The 22417-nt window shown below is 41.3% G+C and overlaps 2 protein-coding genes across 3 annotated transcripts; one reads left to right on the top strand and one right to left on the bottom strand.

Moving 5' to 3' along the window:
- The first annotated feature begins 5749 nt into the window (after positions 1–5749).
- Positions 5750–9803, top strand: serpinh1b (serpin peptidase inhibitor, clade H (heat shock protein 47), member 1b). 2 transcript variants are annotated; one of them, XM_049577109.1, is made up of 8 exons: positions 5794–5903; positions 6535–6566; positions 7353–7502; positions 7631–7823; positions 7975–8245; positions 8366–8464; positions 8573–8805; positions 8915–9803. In XM_049577109.1, exons 3-8 carry the CDS (start codon positions 7384–7386, stop codon positions 9215–9217), a joined length of 1218 nt encoding a protein of 405 aa, XP_049433066.1. In that variant the 5' UTR covers positions 5794–5903; positions 6535–6566; positions 7353–7383; the 3' UTR covers positions 9218–9803. The 2 variants fall into 2 exon arrangements, with proteins under 2 accessions (XP_049433065.1, XP_049433066.1); XM_049577108.1 differs by lacking the exon at positions 6535–6566 and having other exon boundaries at positions 5750–5903.
- A 2319-nt stretch (positions 9804–12122) lies between these two features.
- Positions 12123–22417, bottom strand: gucy2f (guanylate cyclase 2F, retinal). The gene is made up of 18 exons (XM_049577107.1): positions 21676–22417; positions 19681–19982; positions 18936–19290; positions 18750–18834; positions 18374–18470; positions 18154–18279; positions 17379–17459; positions 17065–17241; positions 16780–16936; positions 16426–16575; positions 16195–16343; positions 15917–16080; positions 15616–15808; positions 15231–15405; positions 14380–14478; positions 14190–14284; positions 13609–13694; positions 12123–12875 (listed from the first exon to the last, which is right to left on the bottom strand). The coding sequence occupies exons 1-18, from the start codon at positions 22415–22417 to the stop codon at positions 12794–12796; spliced, it is 3315 nt and encodes a 1104-aa protein (XP_049433064.1). The 3' UTR covers positions 12123–12793.

The raw sequence follows: 22417 nt of genomic DNA on the forward strand, positions 1-22417 counted from the left end.
CTTACTATTTACTGCTACTTCAAACTGCATAATTCCATTAATTGAGATTATATCACCACCCTCACACTCATGCAGCCACTCATAGAAACACACATATTGTCTCTCCATGAGCATCTCTACAGGTGGGGGACAAAGGGAAATGTTCTTCTCAGGATGATTTCCTGTGGCATATATCTATTTGATGTGGCAGACCCAGGCCTCCCTGCTCCTCTCTCCACAGGTAGGCATTAGTCTGCAGCTCCAGCTGCTGCGCTTTGTTATGATCTCCACCCATTTTAAAATGGCAACCAGAATCCACAGGCAGGAAGGGTAGGACAGCTGGTAGGGGTCTCCTCTGCAGGTGGTGTTACAGCAGCGTGAAGAGTTTGTGACTGGCTGCTGTCTGAAAGGGCACAGAACGTGACTGGTGCTGGGAGAGGGGGAAGACAGACGAAATAATGAGAACACAGACTCTTGCAGGCTGTATTGTCTAAATGCCAGTTCAACAGCTTGTTATGACTTTGATGGCCTGCTGGAATTTCACAGTAAGGTAAGATTTGTTTGGAGACTAGACTGCATCAAGTTTGGAGGGACTGAAACAGCACTGACTTAATATGATACTCTATAGATCTCTATAGGGAGTTGGTATGAAACACTTACAGTTTACTCAATATATGTGACAGCTGACCCCCAGGTAGAAGCCAGAATCAACTGCTGATGTCAAGAGCCGTCCCACATTCACTGAACCTGATTGAGCATTTTAACTGTGTTTAATTTTGCCACAGTGGAAATATAAAAACAGAAAGATTTGTCAGTGGGCCCTAAACAGAAAGTGACTTAAACTCCTCTTATTGACATCAACAAATACTTTCTCTGGCAAAGTGGGTGTAGTTTATTTGGTTGCTTTGCACCCCATCTAGTGGTTATTTGTGCACAATGCAGTGCAGCAGCAAATAATGTATCTATAGTGTCAATTAAACAATTAAAAATTATTTCCACTGGTTATTCTAATTTAGTTGACATACAGGCTTTATATCTTAAGATCATATGGGTTGGGGTATGTCTTTAGTGTCTTCGCAAAAGTTCTACTTTTTGCATTTTTCTCAAGCGAATTAAATTTGAAAACATTTCTCGAATAAAAGAAACATTACAAAGATGACTGTGACCTTAATTAAGACTTTAATTACCACAAAGAAAACTTTGATTGCTTTGTAGGAAGGCCTCAAACTTTTCCCACCAGGGGGCATGTTTGGTCATTTTTAAAGCCATTACAGATTAACCTGAGTGGTGCCCTGTCATTATGAAGTTAGGTCCAAAATAGACTGCAACTCTTGCACAAAATGTCCAGCAAATTTTCCCTGAATTATCCAACTATCATTCTTTTGTTGATCAACGGACATGTACATGCGGTCAATATGGCCAGCCTCATTTTTTTTTAATTTGCATTTTTGAGAATTATTTAACATATGTAGAGACTGAAATAGATTTTGTGAAAGGGAAAAAAAATACAAAGATACAAACATAAAACATAAACAAACAAAAGTGGTAGCAAAATCAGGAAATAAGCAACAATAATATAAGGATAAAAAATGTAAGAAATGAAAAAAAGAAAAAAAAAGCAGATTACTCATTCATTATTTCACAGGATGTACTTATATAAACCAATATATTTAAATTTAAGTTAGAGGATACATAATATACAACTCGGTTTACCATGGGTACACATAGATATTAACACACATGATACCCACATGCTCGCACCCATCAGTTGAACAATTTTATTTATAAAGCCCATTATCACAAATAACAATTTGCCTCAGAGGGCTTTACAGCATACGACATCCCTCTGTCTTTTGGATCCTCACAGTGGATAAGTAAGAACAAACCCAAAAAACAAAACATAAAAATGAATGTGTGTGTGTGTGTGTGCCCAAACATGTACACATAGTTACCCATATGTATTGTGAATGATAAAGAACAAGAAAACACTTCTATGCTATCAGTGTCAATACTTCAGCTGTCATATAACCAAAGATCAAGGGGAACATCGTCTTTTATCTCAACCACTTTTCATCTTTCTTCAAAGCCTCATAATTTTGATGGAATATTATTCATCAGCCCAAAAAAGTAATTGATTCGATATGTTGGCCTTTTTTGAATGTTGTAATAAATGTAATTAGTGATAGGATAAAGTCAGTGGTGTGATGATAAAACTTTCTGTCATAAATCTACAGAAAAATTAGTGTACAATATTGTCTGTCAGGGAGAAGTAATTGAATTGCTTTACTCCGTGTGAAGCTGCAGTTGTTTAATACACAGCTTGTGTCCTCAGTTTATCGCCACCTCATCACAGCTAATGTGAGTCTGGTTTAGAATGACAGTGCACGTAGATTATAAACTGTACATGACGAAACAGCTCGCTGCACTCATAGACCAAAAACTTCAGAAAGTTACATCATACAGCAGAGCTGAAACTTTTCTCGGGTCTTGCGTCATAGTCTACTTGGCAGCTGCTCTACTTCCTTCAGTGGAGTCTTTGTGTTCAGCATTTCCTCAGTGTGTCGGGGTCGTAGCTGTTTGTGACTGAATGGCAGACAGATAGATAGACATAGCAATAGTATGCATAATTTATAAGACTGTTAGAGAACGTTTGTCCTTTGAAAACTTTTAATGACAATGAAAACTTTTTTTAAGTCGAGATTATTACTTCAGACTGTGTCTGCCACACCTGGGGAGACTCTAGCACTGGAATCAGTAAACAACAATTTTGCAGCCCATCTGGAAAGTCTATAAAAGAGGAAACCAAACACTGATCCACTTGGAGGAGATAAGCAGAAAGAGAGTTGTTGTTTAGAACCTCCCTAAACAGTTGCAAGAGGCTGCCAAAATCCTGTTAGTGTTTTTGTTTGAAGGACTAACACAGATGGTATGATGGGAGAGTGACTGAACTCTTCTGTTTGTTTGCCACCCCCATATAGCTCTCTGGTCTTTCACAGTGGGTACCTCAACCTAGCTGCAATGCAACTGCACAAGGAGCTGTTTGAGTCTGATTTGGTTGCTTTTTATTCCTTACAATTATGTGCCTTATAACCTGATAAAGAGGAAAGACTTACAGCCTGTATGATGAGGCCTACCTATGGTCATATTGCCTGGTCAATACTTATAAAATACTGGTGATATTGTTTGTGAAAGTGTTGGTTTTCTGTCAACCATAAACACGATTAATCACTGAAATCCAAATGTAGATGAAAAAGACTGACGAACTGAAATCCGGCAAGAAGAAACTCTATTGATAGATGCAGCTGAGCGAGACTAGTGCTGAGGTTAGTGTAATGATCTCCAGATGTTGAACCTCCTCCTGTTCTAAAAAAGCAATCTGTCACTCCACCCTCCAAGTCTGTTATTCCTGCTCTTGGTTGGTGCTGAAATATTGCATCACTTAGTGACATGCCTTAAGCTTGTTCTGTAGAACCTTCCCTCTCCATAGGCTGAACGTAAAAGTTTCACAGGATTTCAGATGTTTGCATGTGGTGGTGGTTGTGGCTCAGGAAAGTACTAGAAGCTTCTGTATGCTCACACTGGCACATGAACACACACATACACAGTATATATTCAAACATCATACAGGAGGCACTGTGAGGCAACACGTTGGATGACCTCTTCCAACACATCCTTAAATAACACCATTTTGCATTTTCTGTTAATCACTCATGATACTTTAGTGTCACAAACATGCACAGGTAGAGATTTTAGGGGGGACACAATTAATATAATGTGCAGTTGTCTTCCCCAGTAAAATCATTTAAGTGGCAGAGGGCTTTTATTTTGACAAAATTAAAGACATTTACACTATAAATGGATGCAGAAATGGCACCAAATTGTACCTTAAAATTCAACAGACAGAGGTCATTAAAGAGATAAGGCGCTTGAGTTTGAGCTTGGCCTGCAGAACCAGGGACCGTAGTAAAACAGACTTGTTTTGCCAGCCTCTCAAGCATTAAAAAGCACTTTTAAACTGAAGCCTTTTGTGTGACCAAAGATTATGCTTTAGATTATGTACTGATGAAAAAAAATAACAGTGCCCCTCTTACAAATGTGATCTTATTTTTAAATTCCCTGCCCCTGTGAGCCTCCTTTTCTTCACACTTTTTAAATCTGCTCACCTCCCACGCCTTTGCCACCTCAGGAAAGCAATGAAAGGTTGTTATTTTAATGGAGATTTTGTGTATTAGGAGATTTGACCAGGCTTGTTCGACCCTTGAGTTACCCTCACTCTGCACATGCTGAGCAATTTCAGTGTAAACTGTTGTGTGAGGGGCTTCTTCAGAATGACAAACACCCCCTGAGGGGAGGGAAGGGACTGCAATCCTGCTCCTGGGTCAAATGTTTCAAAGGAGAGATTGTTACATGTAGGTGGGTCACACTGTCTACAATGTGTAAATAATGTAATATTTAAAATTAAATGAAAGAGTTGTGGCGTTAGGATTTGGGGACTATTTTTTCTCCATCAAAATTTCATGAAACTTTCTGGATGAAACAAGTAATCAAAAGAATACAAGCTGCTCATTAGTTGGCAGGTCAGGGCAGGAAGCGGCAAATAAAGGAGGAGCCTGGGGGATTAACAGACTGATGGAATTCCTCTGGTTGGAAAATAGTTTGTGTCATACACAGTAAAAAGTGATCATCTATCAAACGTCTTGCTTTGCATGTCTACAGTTGGTTTAATTAGGGCAAATGTTTCATTCATTTCTGTAACATCTTTGCACAGATTATTAAAGAAAAGAGTCAGAATCTGGTTTATCAAAAAGTAGGTTTTCACATACAAGGAATTTGCTTTGGGGTATTGGCGCATAACATCAGAACAAATAAAACTGACAATATTGTGAAAGTATTGTAAAAAAAAACACTACAAAAATCAAAAAACGATGAAAAAGCTGTGTAGTTTTATGCGTTACTTCAATGTCTTTTCCTTTGCATTTTAAATCAATATGTATTTAATGTGATGTATGTAAGAACTTTAATGTATTTGTTTTTTTCCAAATCAAATCAAATACATTGTTCAATGTTGAGATCATAGAGCTGACAGTGATATCAAGCTGATGTGTGAAGTCTGAGCAGGTTTAGACAAGCATTTATAACTTCTTTTTGTCTTGTTTGTTGGCAGTTTTTACGACAGTTATCCTCCTTAACCCCCTTCCTTCCACCACCCTGCAATCAGCAGCTGAGTTGGACAGACGTGGCACTGTGGGGGTGGGGGCAGGGCTGCAGATCTTCTGTAAAGCATGAACACTACTGAATGAAGCTTTTAAAGTTCTGGACATGTCCATGTGAAATTAGGAATCTGTGTAACAAGGTTAACAGGAGTAAAATCACTGCTTCTCCTCTGTGCTTTTCAGTGAGTTGTCTTGTCTGCTGAGATTGCAGAAGAGTTGTGGCCCACAGAGGCTCATACAGTCCAAGTTACAACAACTTCATGAACACTGTTACACACCACATCTTTTAATGCATAAGGTTGATTCAATTCATATTAAACACATATTTTTCATGTGATGAAACCAGTGTTAGAAATTGAGTCAGAAAGCAGAGCAGAACCTGAACTTTGTGCTCCTCAGCAGCTAAGACTGATCCAGAGTCAGATGTTCTCTGCAATTCTGTCTGCAACCACAGGAAGGAAAACTTGAAAACTGAGCCCAGATCAGAGCTTAGCAGTTCACTTCAGCCGACCCCTCTCATTCCAGCCTGTGGTTTCAAGGGGGACGTCCCAGCTCCCAGCTTCCTGAGGACTCACATACGCCCTCGTTTTAATATCCTATTCCCACTTCTAGAAAGTTCTCTCACAGGATATAAAAAGCAGGAGAAGTGTGTTACAGCTACACTATCCACAGGACACAACTTAGAAGAGAGACCCTGCAAATCCTCACCAGGTAAGGATTAAAAGATAGCTGCCTTTGTTTTCAGAGAGGAATGCAGAGGGAGAATGGGGTGCTTTGTTTTTATGGTTTAAAGTAACAGTGCAGCTTTTGTTCGACTTTAACCCTTTCTCTTCAAATCTCTTCTTCCTCTCTGGCTGTCTGACCTGCACATAGAATATTAAAGTTTATCTGAAATGTAAAAAGAAAAGTTTTCGTGCATCTTATCCCAGCATGTTGATACTGAAGCTTTTTGCTTCTTGCATGACACTTATTTAAGGTCCATTGAAATGCATTAGGTGCAATGCAATGAAGGAAACTACTGTATGCACCCAATCTGGCTTTAGTCCATCTCTATTTGATGAAGAGAGGTTAAAATCTGTACTCTAGAAATCAGTGCTGCCCATTTGTGGCACAGCTGACCAGATAAAAGTATTCTTTTGGGTCACAACAGCCAATGGATGACTAACTTGCATCATAACTTTAACTGAAATGTTGTTAGTCCAAAGGCTGAAAAGTAGGATATAAAATGTAGATATTAGACAAATCAGAATATGTCTGCATCTGAGCCTGTATACTGTTTTACTGCCTGCTCTGTAGAGATTATTACATACATCTATTACTACGTACACCTCTTGTCTTTCAGAATGAAAATGACAGACCTCAAAACATCTCAAGGTATCCAATGATGATGCAAAATCATTTCTGTTACATCACAAATATGCAAATACAGAGAGGCAGACAACATATCTCTGCACTCAGAATTGTGGAGGTGGATGATAAACACGTTATGAGATGCTGCTGCAGCGGGTTAATCACAGCTTTGTGCATTGTTTTTTTTTGTCTGAACAAGTTATGAGATGAGTTAGATATAGCCTGCAGGCAACGCCCTTCCTCTGAGAAAAAAAATGGCTGCTGCAGAGAGCATGTGAAAGAACTGAAGACTGCATGTCTATACAGTGAAGTGCTGTGATTTCTGATCCTGACTTCTTCTGGCTCAAAAGAAATCGTTAAAGACGTCAAAGTGCAGACGTGTAACAGTTTTCATTGATTACAATAAATGTGGAGAGGAGAGAGAGATCATGTTTTAGTGTGGAGTCAGCACAGAACGTCACTCTGTGTGGACAGTGGCTCCAACTGCACAGCTAGGCCTAAGCTGCTGCTTACGTGGCAAGGAACGTGTCTGCCTGGAAGTGGAGGCGTTCCCAAGCTACTGTGTGGGCTGAGCCAGCCCTCTTGTGCCACATCCCAATCATAGTCTGTGTCATTGCATTTTGATTTTAAGATATATAATTGTGATAAATGAGAACACCTTTGAGTATCCATTCATCCCACAAACTCCCTCTGAGGAGACGTGTGTCTTCCATCTCAAACTCAATACATTGTTTTATTGTAGACCTCAAGTAACCAACTCAAATTAAGAGATGTTAACCCAGATATTTGTCTTTTGTTCCTTTTGCACAGGCTGCAGCAGCTGCTTTTGGAGACAGACAGGATGTGGATGACAAATGTCGTAGCTCTTTGTCTGCTGGGCCTCGTTGCCTGTGCAGAGGACAAGAAGCTGAGCAGCCATGCCACCACGCTGGCTGATAACAGCGCCAACCTGGCCTTCAGGTCAGACATCTTTATATATAATTTAGTGTATATTATAACGGTGCACTAGGTTTTGCTTAAGCATTCTTTGTTGCATTTTTCCTCTTAGGAACACAAGCAAATAATCTTTCTTGTCTTTGTTAATTCAGCCTCTACCACAACATGGCAAAGGAGAAGGATACAGAGAATATCCTGATCTCTCCTGTGGTGGTGGCCTCCTCTCTGGGCATGGTGGCTCTTGGTGCTAAGGCCTCCACTGCCTCCCAGGTCAAAACCGTCCTCAGTGTTGACAAACTGAAGGATGAGCATCTGCATGCAGGCCTGTCCGAGCTGCTCACTGAAGTAAGTGCAACAATATACTGTATATGAGTCTTTGTTATGCAACCTTCATTATTGTATTCTGGTATCACAAGTGGAGCCAGCTTCAAACTAGACATTCAGCGCTTTCTACACATTGCTCATTTGTCACTGTTTATACGTTGCTTCTTCCCAGGTGAGCGATGCCAAGAAACGCAACACCACCTGGAAGATCAACAACCGTCTCTACGGCCCCAGCTCTGTCTCTTTCGCTGATGAGTTTGTGAAAAGCAGCAAGAAGCACTACAACTACGACCACTCGAAAATAAACTTCCGAGACAAGAGGAGTGCGGTAAACTCCATCAACGAGTGGGCAGCCAAGTCTACAGATGGCAAGCTGCCTGAGATCACCAAGGATGTGCAGAACCCAGATGGAGCCATGATTGTCAATGCTATGTTCTTCAAGCGTGAGTAAAAATAGTTTCTTTTATTCATATTTCTTTTTCTTTTCTGATTGTTGTGACACATGGAGATGCCAAAATATGGTGCAGATGTGTCAACTGTGTCGAATGTGTTTTTTCCTGTAGCTCACTGGGATGAGAAATTCCATGACAAAATGGTGGACAAACGTGGTTTCCTGGTTACCCGCTCATTCACCATTGCAGTTCCAATGATGCATCGCACAGGTGAGTTTCTCCATCGCCTCTACTTCTGATATTATCTTATAATGTCTTCAAAATTCTTTCAGCCGACAAGAATGCAAACAAGACATTCAATTTGTCTGCACTTTGTAGGTCTGTATGACTTCTACGAGGATAAAGAGAACCGGATCTTTGTGCTGAACATGCCTCTGGGCCAGAAGCAGGCCTCTATGATCTTTATCATGCCCTACCACCTGGAGCCCCTAGACCGCTTGGAGAAACTCCTGACTAGGAAGCAGGTGGACACCTGGATCAGCAAGCTGGAGAACAGGGCCGTGGCTATTTCCCTCCCCAAAATCGCACTGGAAGTCAGCCACAACCTGCAGGTAAATGGTGGCAATTTGATGGACCTATTGTTATAACAATAAAGTTGCATTATAGAAGTAAAAACTAGTCAACATTCCTTTGAATTGAGCAATTCTTTGTCTTTTCTAGAAACATCTGGCTGAGCTCGGCCTGACAGAGGCTGTGGACAAAGCCAAGGCGGACCTATCCAACATCTCTGGAAAGAAGGAACTCTACCTTTCCAACGTCTTCCATGCGTCAGCTTTTGAGCTGGACGTGGGCGGAAATCCATTTGACACCAGCATCTACGGCTCCGAGAAGCTGAGGAACCCCCAACTTTTCTACGTAGATCACCCCTTTATTTTCCTGGTTAAGGACAACAAGACCAACTCCATCCTCTACATCGGCAGAGTTGTTAGACCTAAAGGAGACAAGATGCGTGATGAGCTATAATGTTGTGAATTGTGGTGGATAGTTTTATTCTTTGTGAAAAAATGGCAGGAATCTGTGTGTATTTTTGGTCTGACTGTTACCTCATGAGCACATTCCAATACACGACCTGTGGACTGAGCTCGCTGTTTTTTAGACACACTAAACCTTCCCAGGGAACACTCTATAGAAATGTTAGGTCTCAGCCTTAAGCCCCCTTGCATTGAATAATGTTTTCAGTTACAAAAACGTACATCATTTGAGATCTCCACAAACAGACGGCAGACAACATGCTTATATTAAGCAGGTTTTCTTAATACCTTGCTTTTGATGGTCCATGTGCGTTTTCTTGTATCATCTTTAATGTTTAAAGAAAAAAAAGATCCTTGCACAACATTGTCTTAAAGCTTTGCTTCACTCCATCCCTTCACATGCTCAGTTGTTAAATTTTTTTGCATCCAGTATGCACTGAACGTTTGGTGCTTAATTTATGCTCACCAACCATACTGTGCCATTTTGTTGCTGTAGGGTTTTTTTTCCACAAAGAAGCTGTTGAATTGTGAGATTATGTAATAATGTGTTCATTTTTCAATAAAAAAATAACAAAGAATCTTTATGTGTGTCCTATTTTTGCAAAGCATGTCTGAACACCATCCAGACACAGTTGAAACAGTCCTCTGGAGTGCTGAACAGAAGAATGTGAGCTCGCTAGAGTTAACGTCTCAAAGGGAAAGGATAACAATCTTTCCAGTCGGCTGGAGGTCAAACAATTCTCCCAGGTCTGGAATGTAGAGGTTATTGCTAATCTCCTGTTGATAACTATCCAGAGAATTTCATGGTTCATTCACTTACTCTCAGTGGCCTATATGATAAAGCCAGGCTCGTTGAGACATCCCAAACAGAGCAGACTCTGCGGGGCAAAAACTGGAGGGCAGGGTTCCCATGGTGAGCGGGAATCTCCTGCAATTTGAGCACAGCCAATAAAAATCTGTAGTTTCAAAGGTGCCTTTCATTCAGCTTAAGAATTATCTTAAGGTCTTTTTTTTCCACATATTGTCACATATTGTCACAAACATCTGTCAAAGAACCTGGTCTTGTATACTTATCTCTCTTTTAAAAAGTGATGCAGTCCCTTTGTGAGAAAAGGCCTTATGGATTCCAGTGTAAGAGATGTAGTGCCACCCTTTGGTTGCAAAGAGGAAAAGCACTGGTTAGGGGAGAGGGGATGAGATGGGGATGGCGGTAATATCTCCAACTAAAACATGTACATATATTTGAGAACGTGGTGCATCCCTGGCAATAATCACTTTGGATCTAACACAAACAGTTTTTTTTTTGGAAAATTTGAATTTTCCTAAAGCAGTGGTTACTTGGCTCAACTTGCCCCCGTTGAGGGGTAACCTGAGCAACAAGAGGTTAAATGTTATACCCTCTTCTTCTAATCTTCTCCTAGCTGTTTTATATCCAAGTATCATCTTAAGTCATCTTGTCGATCTTGCCATCTGGCTTGTATGGACTTTCCACTCAGTATTTCTCCTACTGCTCTGTCCAAATCCACAAGAGGAATTAAAGCCCTGGCTGTCTTCTGTTTATAGAAACGTGGCATGATGGTTTTTGGTCTAAAATTCCAAATGTCACATCATTTCAATGACAAAATGTAGCATTGCAATGTAGAATTACAGTGAAATAATACTTTAATCATAATCATAAGTGACACACTGGCTCAAAGTCCCACGGGCCTTTTGGCTCAAAGTATCCCAACCCCTCCATTTTAACAAACCCTCACCTTCCAGATGATTAAAGCTAATGTCATGCTAACAGTATAGCCTCATACTGTAATGTCCTACAGCACTAACCTGTTAGATTTTTTCTAGTGGTCTCTCTCCATCACAGGATAGTAAAATGGATGACTCTATGACCAATTTTGTCTATGGTCGCCTAGAAACAAGGGGCAGCCCCCCCCCCCACTCTGTAAGGAGGGCCAGACAATGAAGGTGTTACAAATAAATGATTTAATTACTTAATGATGTCATATTTACATACGACTTATACTTAACATTGCAACAATAATATACAAGACAAATAACAACATATAAATTACACAATATACATGTTTCTGACTGACTCTGCTGTTGTTTTGCACACCAAGCATCAATGAAGCTGCTCCTATAGTCAATATCAAGATGATGAGATGCAGGGGATTAGTTCTAAATGTTATTAAAAAATATAGAAATTGCTTGGTTTGGTTGAGAGGTGACTTCAAATTTGGGATTTAGTTCAAAACAATATTTTCACAAATACACTTCCATCAAATAACGCATGGCAATATGATTATCTGTTTAGTTTTATTATCTTTAGTGTGTGCTCTCAAGTATTCCCTCGTGCTTACAGGTCTTTTTTAATAAACAGCAGTGACCTTAGTATAATGCTCTTTAGAAAATGTCTTAATTTGAACACAAGATGGGGCTCTTCAGCTCTCAGACACATTATGAATCTGTGAGGGACACCAAAGTCTCTAAATATACAACAGTAGAACATTAATAAAGTGCAACATAAGCTGTTTAGAGACCAGCTGTAACACTTCCAGATGTATTTAGGGTTGTACACACAGTTTGCTCGATAGAATTGTGTACAAAAGATACTTAGACATAACAAAGTAAAATTCTTTTTCCGAGGAAGCTATTGGTGTGACAGATAAAATTGCTGTGTGAGAGATCGTGTCCTCATGTTGACACACTAAAGAGGGGTTGTAAACTTGTGATGATGGAAAAGAAATGATATTTGAAGTTGTTAAAATGCTAAACTGTTGAAAAGATTGCCTCAAAAGTCACTGTGCACTTTGGAAACAGCAACATATTTCATTAAATGACCTTAAAACTGTATTGTCATGGCTTTCCTAGTGCTGTCACCCTTTTATTAATGTAAACAAAAGGGTGACAGCTCAAAAATATATATATTTATATATATACTTTGTATAAATGGGCTCAAATGGACTGTTTTTTCCCTGTCGGTGTGCTCTAACAGAGTAGAGATAAAAGTGGTAAACATAAAAGTGGTGATAATTATATACAATAGCAGCCTTTGCCTCTGACTTCCGAGGGCTAATAACATATAATATTCAGCCATAGCTAAGTAACATCATCGGCCCCACAGCTCTATCAAGGCAAACTAAAAACAGACATTACCACCAAAAAGATAACATTTCATTTTGAAATAGGCGTTTGGGGCGTTCAATCTTCCGATGTGTGAACCTCTGGTTGCCCTGAAATACGTGACCACTCAGTGGCCGGTGAGTGCAGAGAAGAGTGAATGAATGCATCCATCATTAAGGAGCGGTGCAGCTTCCCTGTGCTGCTGGCTGCAGGTACGTAGGCAGGTAATGCGAAGACTCTCATTACATTAGCACTTTGGTGTTCTGCTGCGCTGGCTGCAGGCAGATTAGCCAGTCGATGTACAATCCTCTTAAACAAGTCTGCATTAAGCCACAGTGAGAGGCTGGGTGGTGTTTTCTGTCCTCTGCCTGCCCCCAGCTCTGGATGTGTCCTTCTCTCTTTCTCTCCTCTGGTTTAGCTTCTGTCACATCTTTCACCCTCTTCACGTTCAGAGCTTTTTGTCCACCTGCCTGTGGGCCTTGCGAAAAATGTCCTTGATCTCCTCAGTCACCATTTCCTGCCAGTTGTCCCTAGTAAGTACAAAGGGTGAAATTAAGACCAGGATTTTATTTCACAAGGACATTTATATTTAAGCAGACCTCTAGTATTCAGATACATGAGATTACAATCACAGCATGCTACAAAGCACACATAAAGCAAACCAAATGCTGCCACAACTACAGTAAAATAAACAAGAGCTAATTATGAAATTGTGCCAGCCAGCTGCAGTAAAAGTGAATGAACTAAACAAAGAGGGCTTTCCCCAATCTTCTTAAGAAGATGTAGAAGGTGATAAGATCAGGAGATTAATGAGACGAGTAGATCACAGAGCAGGAATCACTGAGAGAGGTCAAACTCAGAGGTCACATTTGGTCACATCAAACTGACAGCCACGGCAACACGTCCACAACACAACACCAGCTGCCATGCAGGTCTCTACCTCCTGTGTTTGGACTAAGAAGGTCAAGCCTTTTTCTCGGCTTTCTTTCTCTTGTACGCAGCTATATCCTCAGGGCTCAGCCCGTGATTGTCTTCCCTGAAGTTCAGACAGTTGTGATTTGCATGAGTCGAAAGTGTATCAGTGGCAGGCGGCAGTTACATGTTGACAACACTAACAGTACTTTAAACACATCTGCAAAGTAAACTATGAGAACAGGTGATAATTTCTGGTCCAACTCTCAAAATCACTACATATTAAAGAAGTTATACAAATTTAGTTACTATCTTAGGATTCAACAGTACAAAACAGTTTGAAGCTCTTACCCTGGTTTGATCTCAGGTGGTTTTGGCAAAGGCTTTGTAAAGTCCGTTTTTCCTACAAGCCAGTATGTCTCCTCAATACCTTTACCCTGAAAAAAAAAAAAAAATAGAATAAACGAACTTGAGACTGTCTCCTCTAAAACATGTGTCTCATTTCAAGGCTTTAGCCATGGAGTCAACATTTGGGGGTGAACCAAATCTCCCGGGAGGTCTGGAAAACACTTCAAAATATTTATCCTGAGCAAATATAACCTTAAAAATACCATAAAAATATGCAGGAAATGAAAGTTACTTCTATCTACATAAATTACACATGCAGTGCAACATGACTGACACTTTTCTCAGACTTCACATGAGCTATCTGACAAATATAACATCATAACGACATTAATGTTGGTTGAATACGCCTGTGAGCCATGTTCCTCTGTGGTATGGCAACACCACTTGGCAATCGGTTAAGTTTGTTTATGATTATAATTACATTGTCTAATGATTATTTGGACAGCTGTGTGTCGTTGCCTGTCGTAGAATAGTAATTGTTTTTAATTAAGTAATACTGCAGTTATATTATTGTAGACTGTTACCTTCAGTTCTGTCTTGCCTCTGACTTCTATTTTATAACCCTCGTTAAGAGAATGGAGGATCTTCACAGTGCTCATATTTACATGGATTCTGTAAGCTGAGGGACAAAGAGAAGACAGAGACATTAACCTAAAGCAAACACGAAACAACACAGCAAAATGTGGTGGGTATGTGTGTGTGCAGGAAACTCACGCAGCCCAGTGGATTCCATACGAGAGGCAGTGTTGACAGTGTCTCCAAAAAGGCAGTACCGAGGCATGGTCAGACCTACGACTCCCGCAACACAGGGCCCTGAAAATACAAGAATAACAGTGATCTGACGTACTGTGTGGGGACTGCATCAGACACATCGATCAATCATTCATATGCGCTTGACTGTCTGCTGTGTTGTAGCAGTGCACAAGTCTAAAAGGCCAACTAAACAAGTCAAGCCCAAGACCAGAGTTTGTCCAGCACTGAGTGAGACTAAAAACATTACAAAGTCTAATTTAATACCCAGGCTGTAACTGTGTTGGCCTGTCATGAGTGTATATACAATCTACTTAGTGTGGTCACAAGGTTATTTTTTTGTCATTCTACAGCACCAGGTTTCACCATAAAATGCAGTTGTAGTCCCGTCATGCTTGACAAGAAAAACAAAATAAAAAACAATTTCGTCTAATCTGGTCCTAACCCCTTACCCTCAACCCTAGGGTTAAGGGTTAGGACCTTAAACTTTGGGTTAAGGGTTAGGGGTTAAAGCCTGAGGAAGGAAGTTAAGCTCAGTAGGACATATTCCCAGTACAAGATCAGTAGCCACAGTCTTTCCCAGCATACATCAGCACTGTCACTGACAGTAAAACATTAGAACTGATCAGTATAATCTCAGAATGTACAAGCTATTAGACACTTTTGGTCACTCGGACAAATATTAATAGAAAATCACTGATACCTGTGGTGAAATATATATATTTTTTATCATCTGCAAAGAGCTGCACATCTGTTCAACTGAAGCTGAATGTTAATAATGTAAAAAGTGTGATGCAGATTTTGCATCATCTTACCTGAGTGGATTCCTATGCGTATCCTGACGGGCACGCCTGGCATGTGCCGCATATGAAAGGTTCCTACTGAGCTGAGGATGTTCAGAGACATGTTGGCAATCTCGGCAGCGTGCTTGTTGCCATTTCTCTTGGGAAGACCCGATGCTACCATGTAAGCATCACCAATGGTCTCCACCTAAATAATGTCAATGAATTTATACAGTTATGGGCACATCACTGTGTGTTTCTGTGTACTGTAGAAACATACTGCTGACTAACATGTCAAAATTAAGCGTCATCTTGGAGACATAACATTTTTTGAATTCAGAACAATCCATTTTAATTTTACTTTGGTCTCTCAATGCAAACATTATTATTATTACTAACATTAAGCATGTTCTCTTACCTTGTAGACATCGTGGTTACAGAGCACGGCGTCGAACAGAGAGTAGAGGTCATTGAGGAGGTCGACCACCTCGATGGGATCACTGAGCGAGGAGATGGTAGTGAAACCCACAATGTCACTGAAGTAGATTGTCACCTGGTCAAAGTACTCTGGCTCCACTGTGGCACCAGTCTTCAGGGCCTCAGCCACAGAACTGCATATGGAGAAGCAGAAACGTTACAGGAAGCAGATAGCCGAGAAGTTTATTGGATAAATGTGACTAAATTAATAGATTTTGTTGTTTTTGTGTGTGCAAACTCACGGTGGGAGCATCTCTGACAGTAGTTTTTCTGTCCTCTGTTTTTCCACCTCCAGCTCCTCTGTTCTCTCTCTGATGAGGTCCTCCAGGTTGGAGCTGTACTGCTCCAGCATCCTCAGCATGGAGTCGATGATGTTAGTCTTCTTACCCTTGTTGATGAGCTTGAACTACTCATAAAAAAATACAGACTCACATCAAATGATATGTAAAATATTATTTAAACTAGGTTATTAGAGTGAGATGAGAACTGTAAGGTCACACGGGAGTCTCCAAAAATGTACCCTGTCAAAGATCTCATCGAAATTTGGCCTGCGGTCCGGCAGCTCACTCCAACACTGCTTCATCAGTTGGATGCACTCCAAAGGAGCCTGGTCTGGGGCCACAGTGGGGCGACACATGGGAGGAGGCTTCTTCACCTTACGGATGATCTCTGGAGAGGAGGCAGATGTGGGACACGTCAATCAAACGTCACATCAAAATGTTGTAAATATTGGTGACATCATGATACGCACCCTCGGGCGGTAGGCCCAGCATGCAGTAAGGTGGCCCTCTGACCACCACCTCTTGAAGGATGATAGAAAAGCTGTACACGTCTCCCTTATAGGTGCCTTTACGTGAGCTTGCAAGGTCCCTCAAAAACTCTGGAGCTGTCCAAAATAAATCTGAGTGAAAAAGAGACGAGATTGAAATTTAGGGGGGGGGAACATGATCCCAGTCATTACCATCATAATCAATAGCTTTGCATGTGTGTGTGTGTGTGATCCTGAACACAAGTTAAAACCTTTATCTTTAGTTGAAAACCACACTTAAAACATTGTATGTTGGATAGTCATGAAGACACATTTTTTTTCCAGAGTTGAAGGTACCTTCAGGTGGAGGTTCTTCTATAACAGCTTTCTGAGACTCCAGCAACTCATTGAAGCCGTAGTCAGTAATCTTGAGGACAAAACGCCCGTCTACCACACAGTTACGAGATTTTAGTCTGCCGTGGGGGAAATCTCTGTGGTGAAGGTATTTCATACCCTGGAAGCACAGTATGTTCAACGGTGTGGTTAATCATACAGGAAACATCAATGTGCCAATGGGGATATTGGTAACACCCAGTGGATAATTCATGTTATGTTGTGCGGCTTCAGTAGATCAGTGGTCACCTTGATGAGGTCGAGCACGAGCGAGGACTTGAACATCCAGTCTAATTTGACGTCCTCGTTCCTTAGCAGGTCCTGTAGACTGCCCCGAGAGCAGTGCTCCGTCACCACCGCAAACATTGAGCAGTCCAAAAAGAAGCCGAGGAACGGATTCACGTTCTCGTTTCTCAGGTCTTTCATCTGAGGAATAAGATAAACAAGTTGACGGAAGGATGGAGGAACTGAGGGTTTATTAAGACATCCTATTTATCATTAATGGAAATCGATGTACAATGTACTTTTAACAGTTTTTAACGGGTCAAGACATGTTGCTCTACCTTTGTAAAAATCTTGGTTGTGCTCTGCTTCACTTCTTTGAATTGCCCCTCCTCAAATTTCTTTAGCCACACCCAGTCGCCCTGAAGGAGAAGCCATTTTGTTACAGTGGGGTCAAACCTTTGTTTTGAACTTTGTCTTCTATTGTACGTGCAGTTTCAGGATGTATGGCTTTACTTTCTAAAAGAGCTATAAAGCTGTTGCATATATCATTTAGTTTTTAATTTCAATAATCATTTTATTGCTGCCTGTTCATCCACTGCAACACAATTTTTACGTGAGTATCTGGGAGGTAGCCTACTGTTATGATTACCTCATCACCATTCCCTGATCACCTCAAATCTTACAGAAAACGTAGATTTGTTTATTAAAAAAAGAAGACATGTCTGAATTAGAAACAAAAACATTTGGACCATATAGATTGAACAGAAACAAGAGAGTTAAAGAAATATGTACACAAAACCTTACTCTAACTTTAGCCAAACAGTAAATTGCGCTCTTTCCTTAAACAAAAGATTCAACCTAACTTCAACCTAACCCCCAAAAATAAACTTAAAAACAAAAATTACGCATTCAATCTAATGTAATAAAAAATGGATTCGTACTTTCTGGAAAATATCATGATGTTTTGTTTAGTACCATTAGAATAAAGGGCCCAGACATGTGCTTCACAAGGACGTCCTTCCCTCCCTTACTTACATACCTGCTACTTTTTGATTATTGTGTATGCATACAGGCAGAAGCAACAAGTGCAATGACTCTTTCAGGGTTACGTACCTCGTATACAGCTACGTTGGTGGACTCATGAGTTGCAGTCAGCATGCTGTTGACAGAGTGTGAGCGTTCTGCAGATTTCTCCTCTATAGCGCTCTTGGACTCGCTCAGATCCTCTAAAGTGATTTTCTGTGTGACATCGAACACCTTTGTTATATGGTGAACTGACATGTGCTAAAGTTAAATGTCATGATAATGACTCGGAGACGATGCCAATGCTTACCTTTTTACTAAGCTGAGGATTGATAAAAGTGAGATCCTCTAAGGTCAGGAGGATCCGATTGGGACCTTTGACCAGCTGGATTTGTTGGAGTCTCCTCCTGCCAGTGAAGTTTAGAAAAGATAAGGAAATCAGTTCAACCAGTGGTAGTGGGTTACCTAAAATGATCTCAGAGATCATCTTCAGAGTGAAGACAGCTGATGAACAAGATGAGACATTTACACAGAACAACTATTATTGTGCACATCGCACCATAGAGTATATCTGAATGCATGTTATCTGATACAAAAATCCCTCTACTTAAAATAGTTGGGAAAGAAGAAAAGGGGACGTACAGGAGAGAAACACACAAGGAGATGAATCTGTTTACAGGCTGTACCTGATATATAGACTTATAACGAGCCCTCCCACAGCCAGAATGAAGATGACAGCAAACACTACTATGATGTAGGTGACCTCCACACCTGAGGATGACAACAGACTCAAATGGTTAGACTTGAGCAAACACATTCACACATATCCATTGTGCGTCTGTATTCACACACAAATATGACCTCCTGCTAACCTCCCGTGCAGACAGCCGTCTTGTCAAACCAGCAGCTGGAATCAGACGGCGGGGGTGATCCTCCTGGAAAATGAATCGACCTCCCAGCGAAACGAAGCACTCCAGATGTTAGATCCACCACATGGGTCTGGTACAGCTGGCTGCCCCTGTTGTCAGAGTCCAGGATGATGTAGTTGGTCTTAACGTCTCCAGCAGTGTCCACTTTGACCTTCTGGTTGAAGCCGGTGAAGGTTGTGTTCTTTGTGAAGTATGCAAGGTTTGAGCCTGACAGCCGCATGCCTGCTTTCCTGGCATTGTGGATGGACTTTGCCAGCAGGTAGATGCTGTTGTAGATGGTCCCAAATAGTGGGTTAACCTGCAAGGGGCACAAGAAGAGACATGATGTGTTAGTGTAATATTTCAATCATTGTAAATCACCCTCTCTAAATCACCCTGATGAACACTTTTTGCTAATTGCAGATCATATAATACTGTCTTTTCTTGTGGAGCAGGGACAGAGGGATGAAAACAGAATGAGTACATTTGATTAAAAAGAAAAAGTATGTACTTTTGGAAGACAACTGCTTGGTTTGTTTAGTTCACACTGACTCATATTAGTTTTGGCTGAGCATCTGCATTTCTTTTGCACACAATGAGGACTGTTTAGCTTCCCATCTCTTACACTGGAGTCGTGACAATTACACCAACCAATAACTTTTCATTGTACATATAGACATGTGAGTTTTAAGTCAGACTTGGTTTTTACCTGCTCTGGCTGCGTGGCTATCGTCATTTCCTCGCTCCTCTTTGCAGCAGCGAACGCCTCATTGAAGGACAAAGGGTCAGAGGCCACGGTGATCGTGAGCACAGCGTCATAGGCCTCCCTCAGCCTGCTGTTGTTTTGCAGCGGGAAGTAGGAGACGTTGGTGTAGGGCACGCTGTAGTGGAGGGTGTCGTAGGGTATGTACACGTACTTCCCCGTAGTCAGACCCATTTTCTGTGCTTTGAGGAGAAATGTGGCCTGCTGCTCTCCTCCGAACAGGACTGAGTGCATGCACATGATGATGACTGGGACAGACAAGGATAAAAACATAGAGTGGTTTTGCTAGATGACTGAACTCAGTATCATAATGACTGTATGATAAACATTTACAGCAAACCTACATTACTGAGTCAAAAGAGTAAATGTATTCAGTTGCAGTATCAGACAGATGCTTCTGTGGACACAAAATCTTATTTCATATCTTGCTAAAAGTTCAGTTTAAGAGGATGCAAACTGGCTGAATGCTTAAATTAAACCAACAATTAATTAAAAGTTAAAAATGAGAAGTTGAAGTGCTCTGTAATTTAACCTTTACCCCTCATCCCTCTTTCCTGCCAGCTCTGTAGTAAAGGCACAAAAACTCTCCAAATGGAATTCATTACAGTTTAAAACAAATTATGTCGCTGCCTCCAGTTCACTCAAAGTGAAATCTGCAGTGTCAAAATGGCTTCCTGATCATTAGTGGAGCGATTAGCCTGCTGGATGGCATGTGTACAACTTGAATGTGAGAAAAATCCTGGTGGAGAAAATCGGGACAGCTGATGGTTTGATATTTTGCAGCTCTGCAAGTTGTTCACCTGTGATGTAATATCTGCTATGCATGTGTAAAGGGTAACTGTATCATTCAGTGTCACACTGACCTGCCTCCACACTGGTTGAAGATGGAGGGACTTAGCTGTGAGCTAATGGCTGTGAATTTGGGTCTGATTGAAGGCAGGTGTGTTTGAATGTGCCTCTTCACACTGAGGTTGTTTAAGCCTGTGCCGCAAACACTGCTGTCTCTCATTCTGTTGGTGCTTTCTCTGTGCAGGTCTGGTTTGCATGAGAAGTCTGTTTAATTAGTGAAACTCCTCTCTCATTCTGGTTGTGCTCTCTCTGTGGAGGCAAGAGTCCATCTGCAATGCTGCTGACAAAAGCAGAGTTGGTTTCCTGGAGGCTGAGAGGACTGCACCAAGTGTGTTGATTTGTGAAAGGACTGAAGAAGCAAGAAACCTGTGGCACCGCGACCCTTGACCTGGGACTCCCCCTTCCTCTGATACTGACCCTTATTAGTTGAGAGTAGAGGACTTCATTAATAGATTTTCTCCATTTGGTTTTGATATATTGACATAATAAAATAAGCTTTTAACCTTTCATGTGCTGTTGTCTTTTACCTTTGCGGGGACTGGTTGTCAAATCAGAACCTGTAGGCCCGCTGCAACACACCGCAGTGTGTGTGTTATACATGTTTTTATATTACCAGTGTTACAACATCTATTTCCAGGCCCTGCTTGGGGGGCCTAAGCAAGATTTGATCCCCCTCCCTCCTGTCTTGTAAAAATTGACTTGTAAAAAAATTGTTTAAGCCCACAGTGGGACTTCTGTAACTGTATATTTAAATACACTACAGTAAATACAGTACTTGCTAATCCCCCTCCAACTCCATAAATGGTCCCACTCATGGCCGTTTGGTTGATGTTGATACATGGAGCTGAATCTCACCTGTCTTTATGTGTAAGATTGGAGTGAAAGATATGATAAGAAGTTCAGTTTTTATTTTGTTATTGTTTCGTGAGGGGCCCCTATGAGCAACTGCTTGTATTGCTTAATGGATAGGGTCAGCTCTATTTCTATAAATCCACTTTTTTAATAGCAGATTCATTATGATCCTCTAGTATCACTTTAATGTACATATCGTAATCTTACATTTTATTACTGTAATGTAGCTCTTATACTCACCCCTGATCTCTCCTGCGTCCTGGATCTTCCTCAGCGTGCTCTCTACCTCCGTCTCATTCAGACCAATAGACGTAACCAGCCCAACAGGAAGCCCAGTGTGCCTGAGAGCTGTGGCAACTCTCCCTGCAGTGTCCCTCCAAATATCCTCATTGGACGAGACCACCACAACACTGGCCCACCTGAAGTGTCTCAACACGGTGAACAGCACCTCAGTGGGAAACGGCACCGTCCTGGCAAAAGTCGGGTATCCAATGACTCGGTCCAGCTCATAGTTGACACAGCCGTAAGAGAAGATGGCTTTATCCCAGTTCTTGGCCAGTAGAGAGGCTGCAACACAGTATCCCGGATTGGTGGGGCCCACAAACGCATTCGCCATCTTCTCATAGTAAATAAACGCAGTGAGAGCTCTGGAGGTTTCACAGGGCTCCTGGAGGATGACAAAGTCCATTTTCAAGCCCAGATCCAGATTTAAGTCTCCGTTTATCCTGCTTACAGCGAGCCTGGCGGCCGCAGCGGGCAGCGCCCTGTAGTAAACAGGGTCGCAGTTCCAAGGCCCCAGGACCCCCACTTTGAATATTAAACAGCGGACACAACAAGGGAACGTCAAAACACCGAGGAGGACCCATAACAGAAAGTTATAAAAGGGCAGTGTCGTTAAAGTGGGTCTGCTTTTAATTATGGGCATACATGGATGATTGGACTCCCATAGCGCCCCTCTGAAATTTGGAGCAATATGTTGCAT

The sequence above is a fragment of the Epinephelus fuscoguttatus genome, linkage group LG5 (genome assembly GCF_011397635.1).
Source record: "Epinephelus fuscoguttatus linkage group LG5, E.fuscoguttatus.final_Chr_v1".
Taxonomy (NCBI): domain Eukaryota; kingdom Metazoa; phylum Chordata; class Actinopteri; order Perciformes; family Serranidae; genus Epinephelus; species Epinephelus fuscoguttatus.

What these genes read in the sequence shown, in the direction of transcription:
- gucy2f (XM_049577107.1), bottom strand. Translation starts at nt 22,417, where the DNA reads ATGCAACATATTGCTCCAAATTTCAGAGGGGCGCTATGGGAGTCCAAT. An exon ending in GTTATAAGTCTATATATCAG is followed by an intron (nt 18,471 to 18,749) that starts GTACAGCCTGTA and finishes CTTCACTGGCAG; the next exon opens with GAGGAGACTCCAACAAATCC. An exon ending in TCGTGCTCGACCTCATCAAG is followed by an intron (nt 16,937 to 17,064) that starts GTGACCACTGAT and finishes CTGTGCTTCCAG; the next exon opens with GGTATGAAATACCTTCACCA.
- serpinh1b (XM_049577108.1), top strand. Translation starts at nt 7,384, where the DNA reads ATGTGGATGACAAATGTCGTAGCTCTTTGTCTGCTGGGCCTCGTTGCC. An exon ending in CAATGCTATGTTCTTCAAGC is followed by an intron (nt 8,246 to 8,365) that starts GTGAGTAAAAAT and finishes TTTTTCCTGTAG; the next exon opens with CTCACTGGGATGAGAAATTC. An exon ending in AAGTCAGCCACAACCTGCAG is followed by an intron (nt 8,806 to 8,914) that starts GTAAATGGTGGC and finishes TGTCTTTTCTAG; the next exon opens with AAACATCTGGCTGAGCTCGG.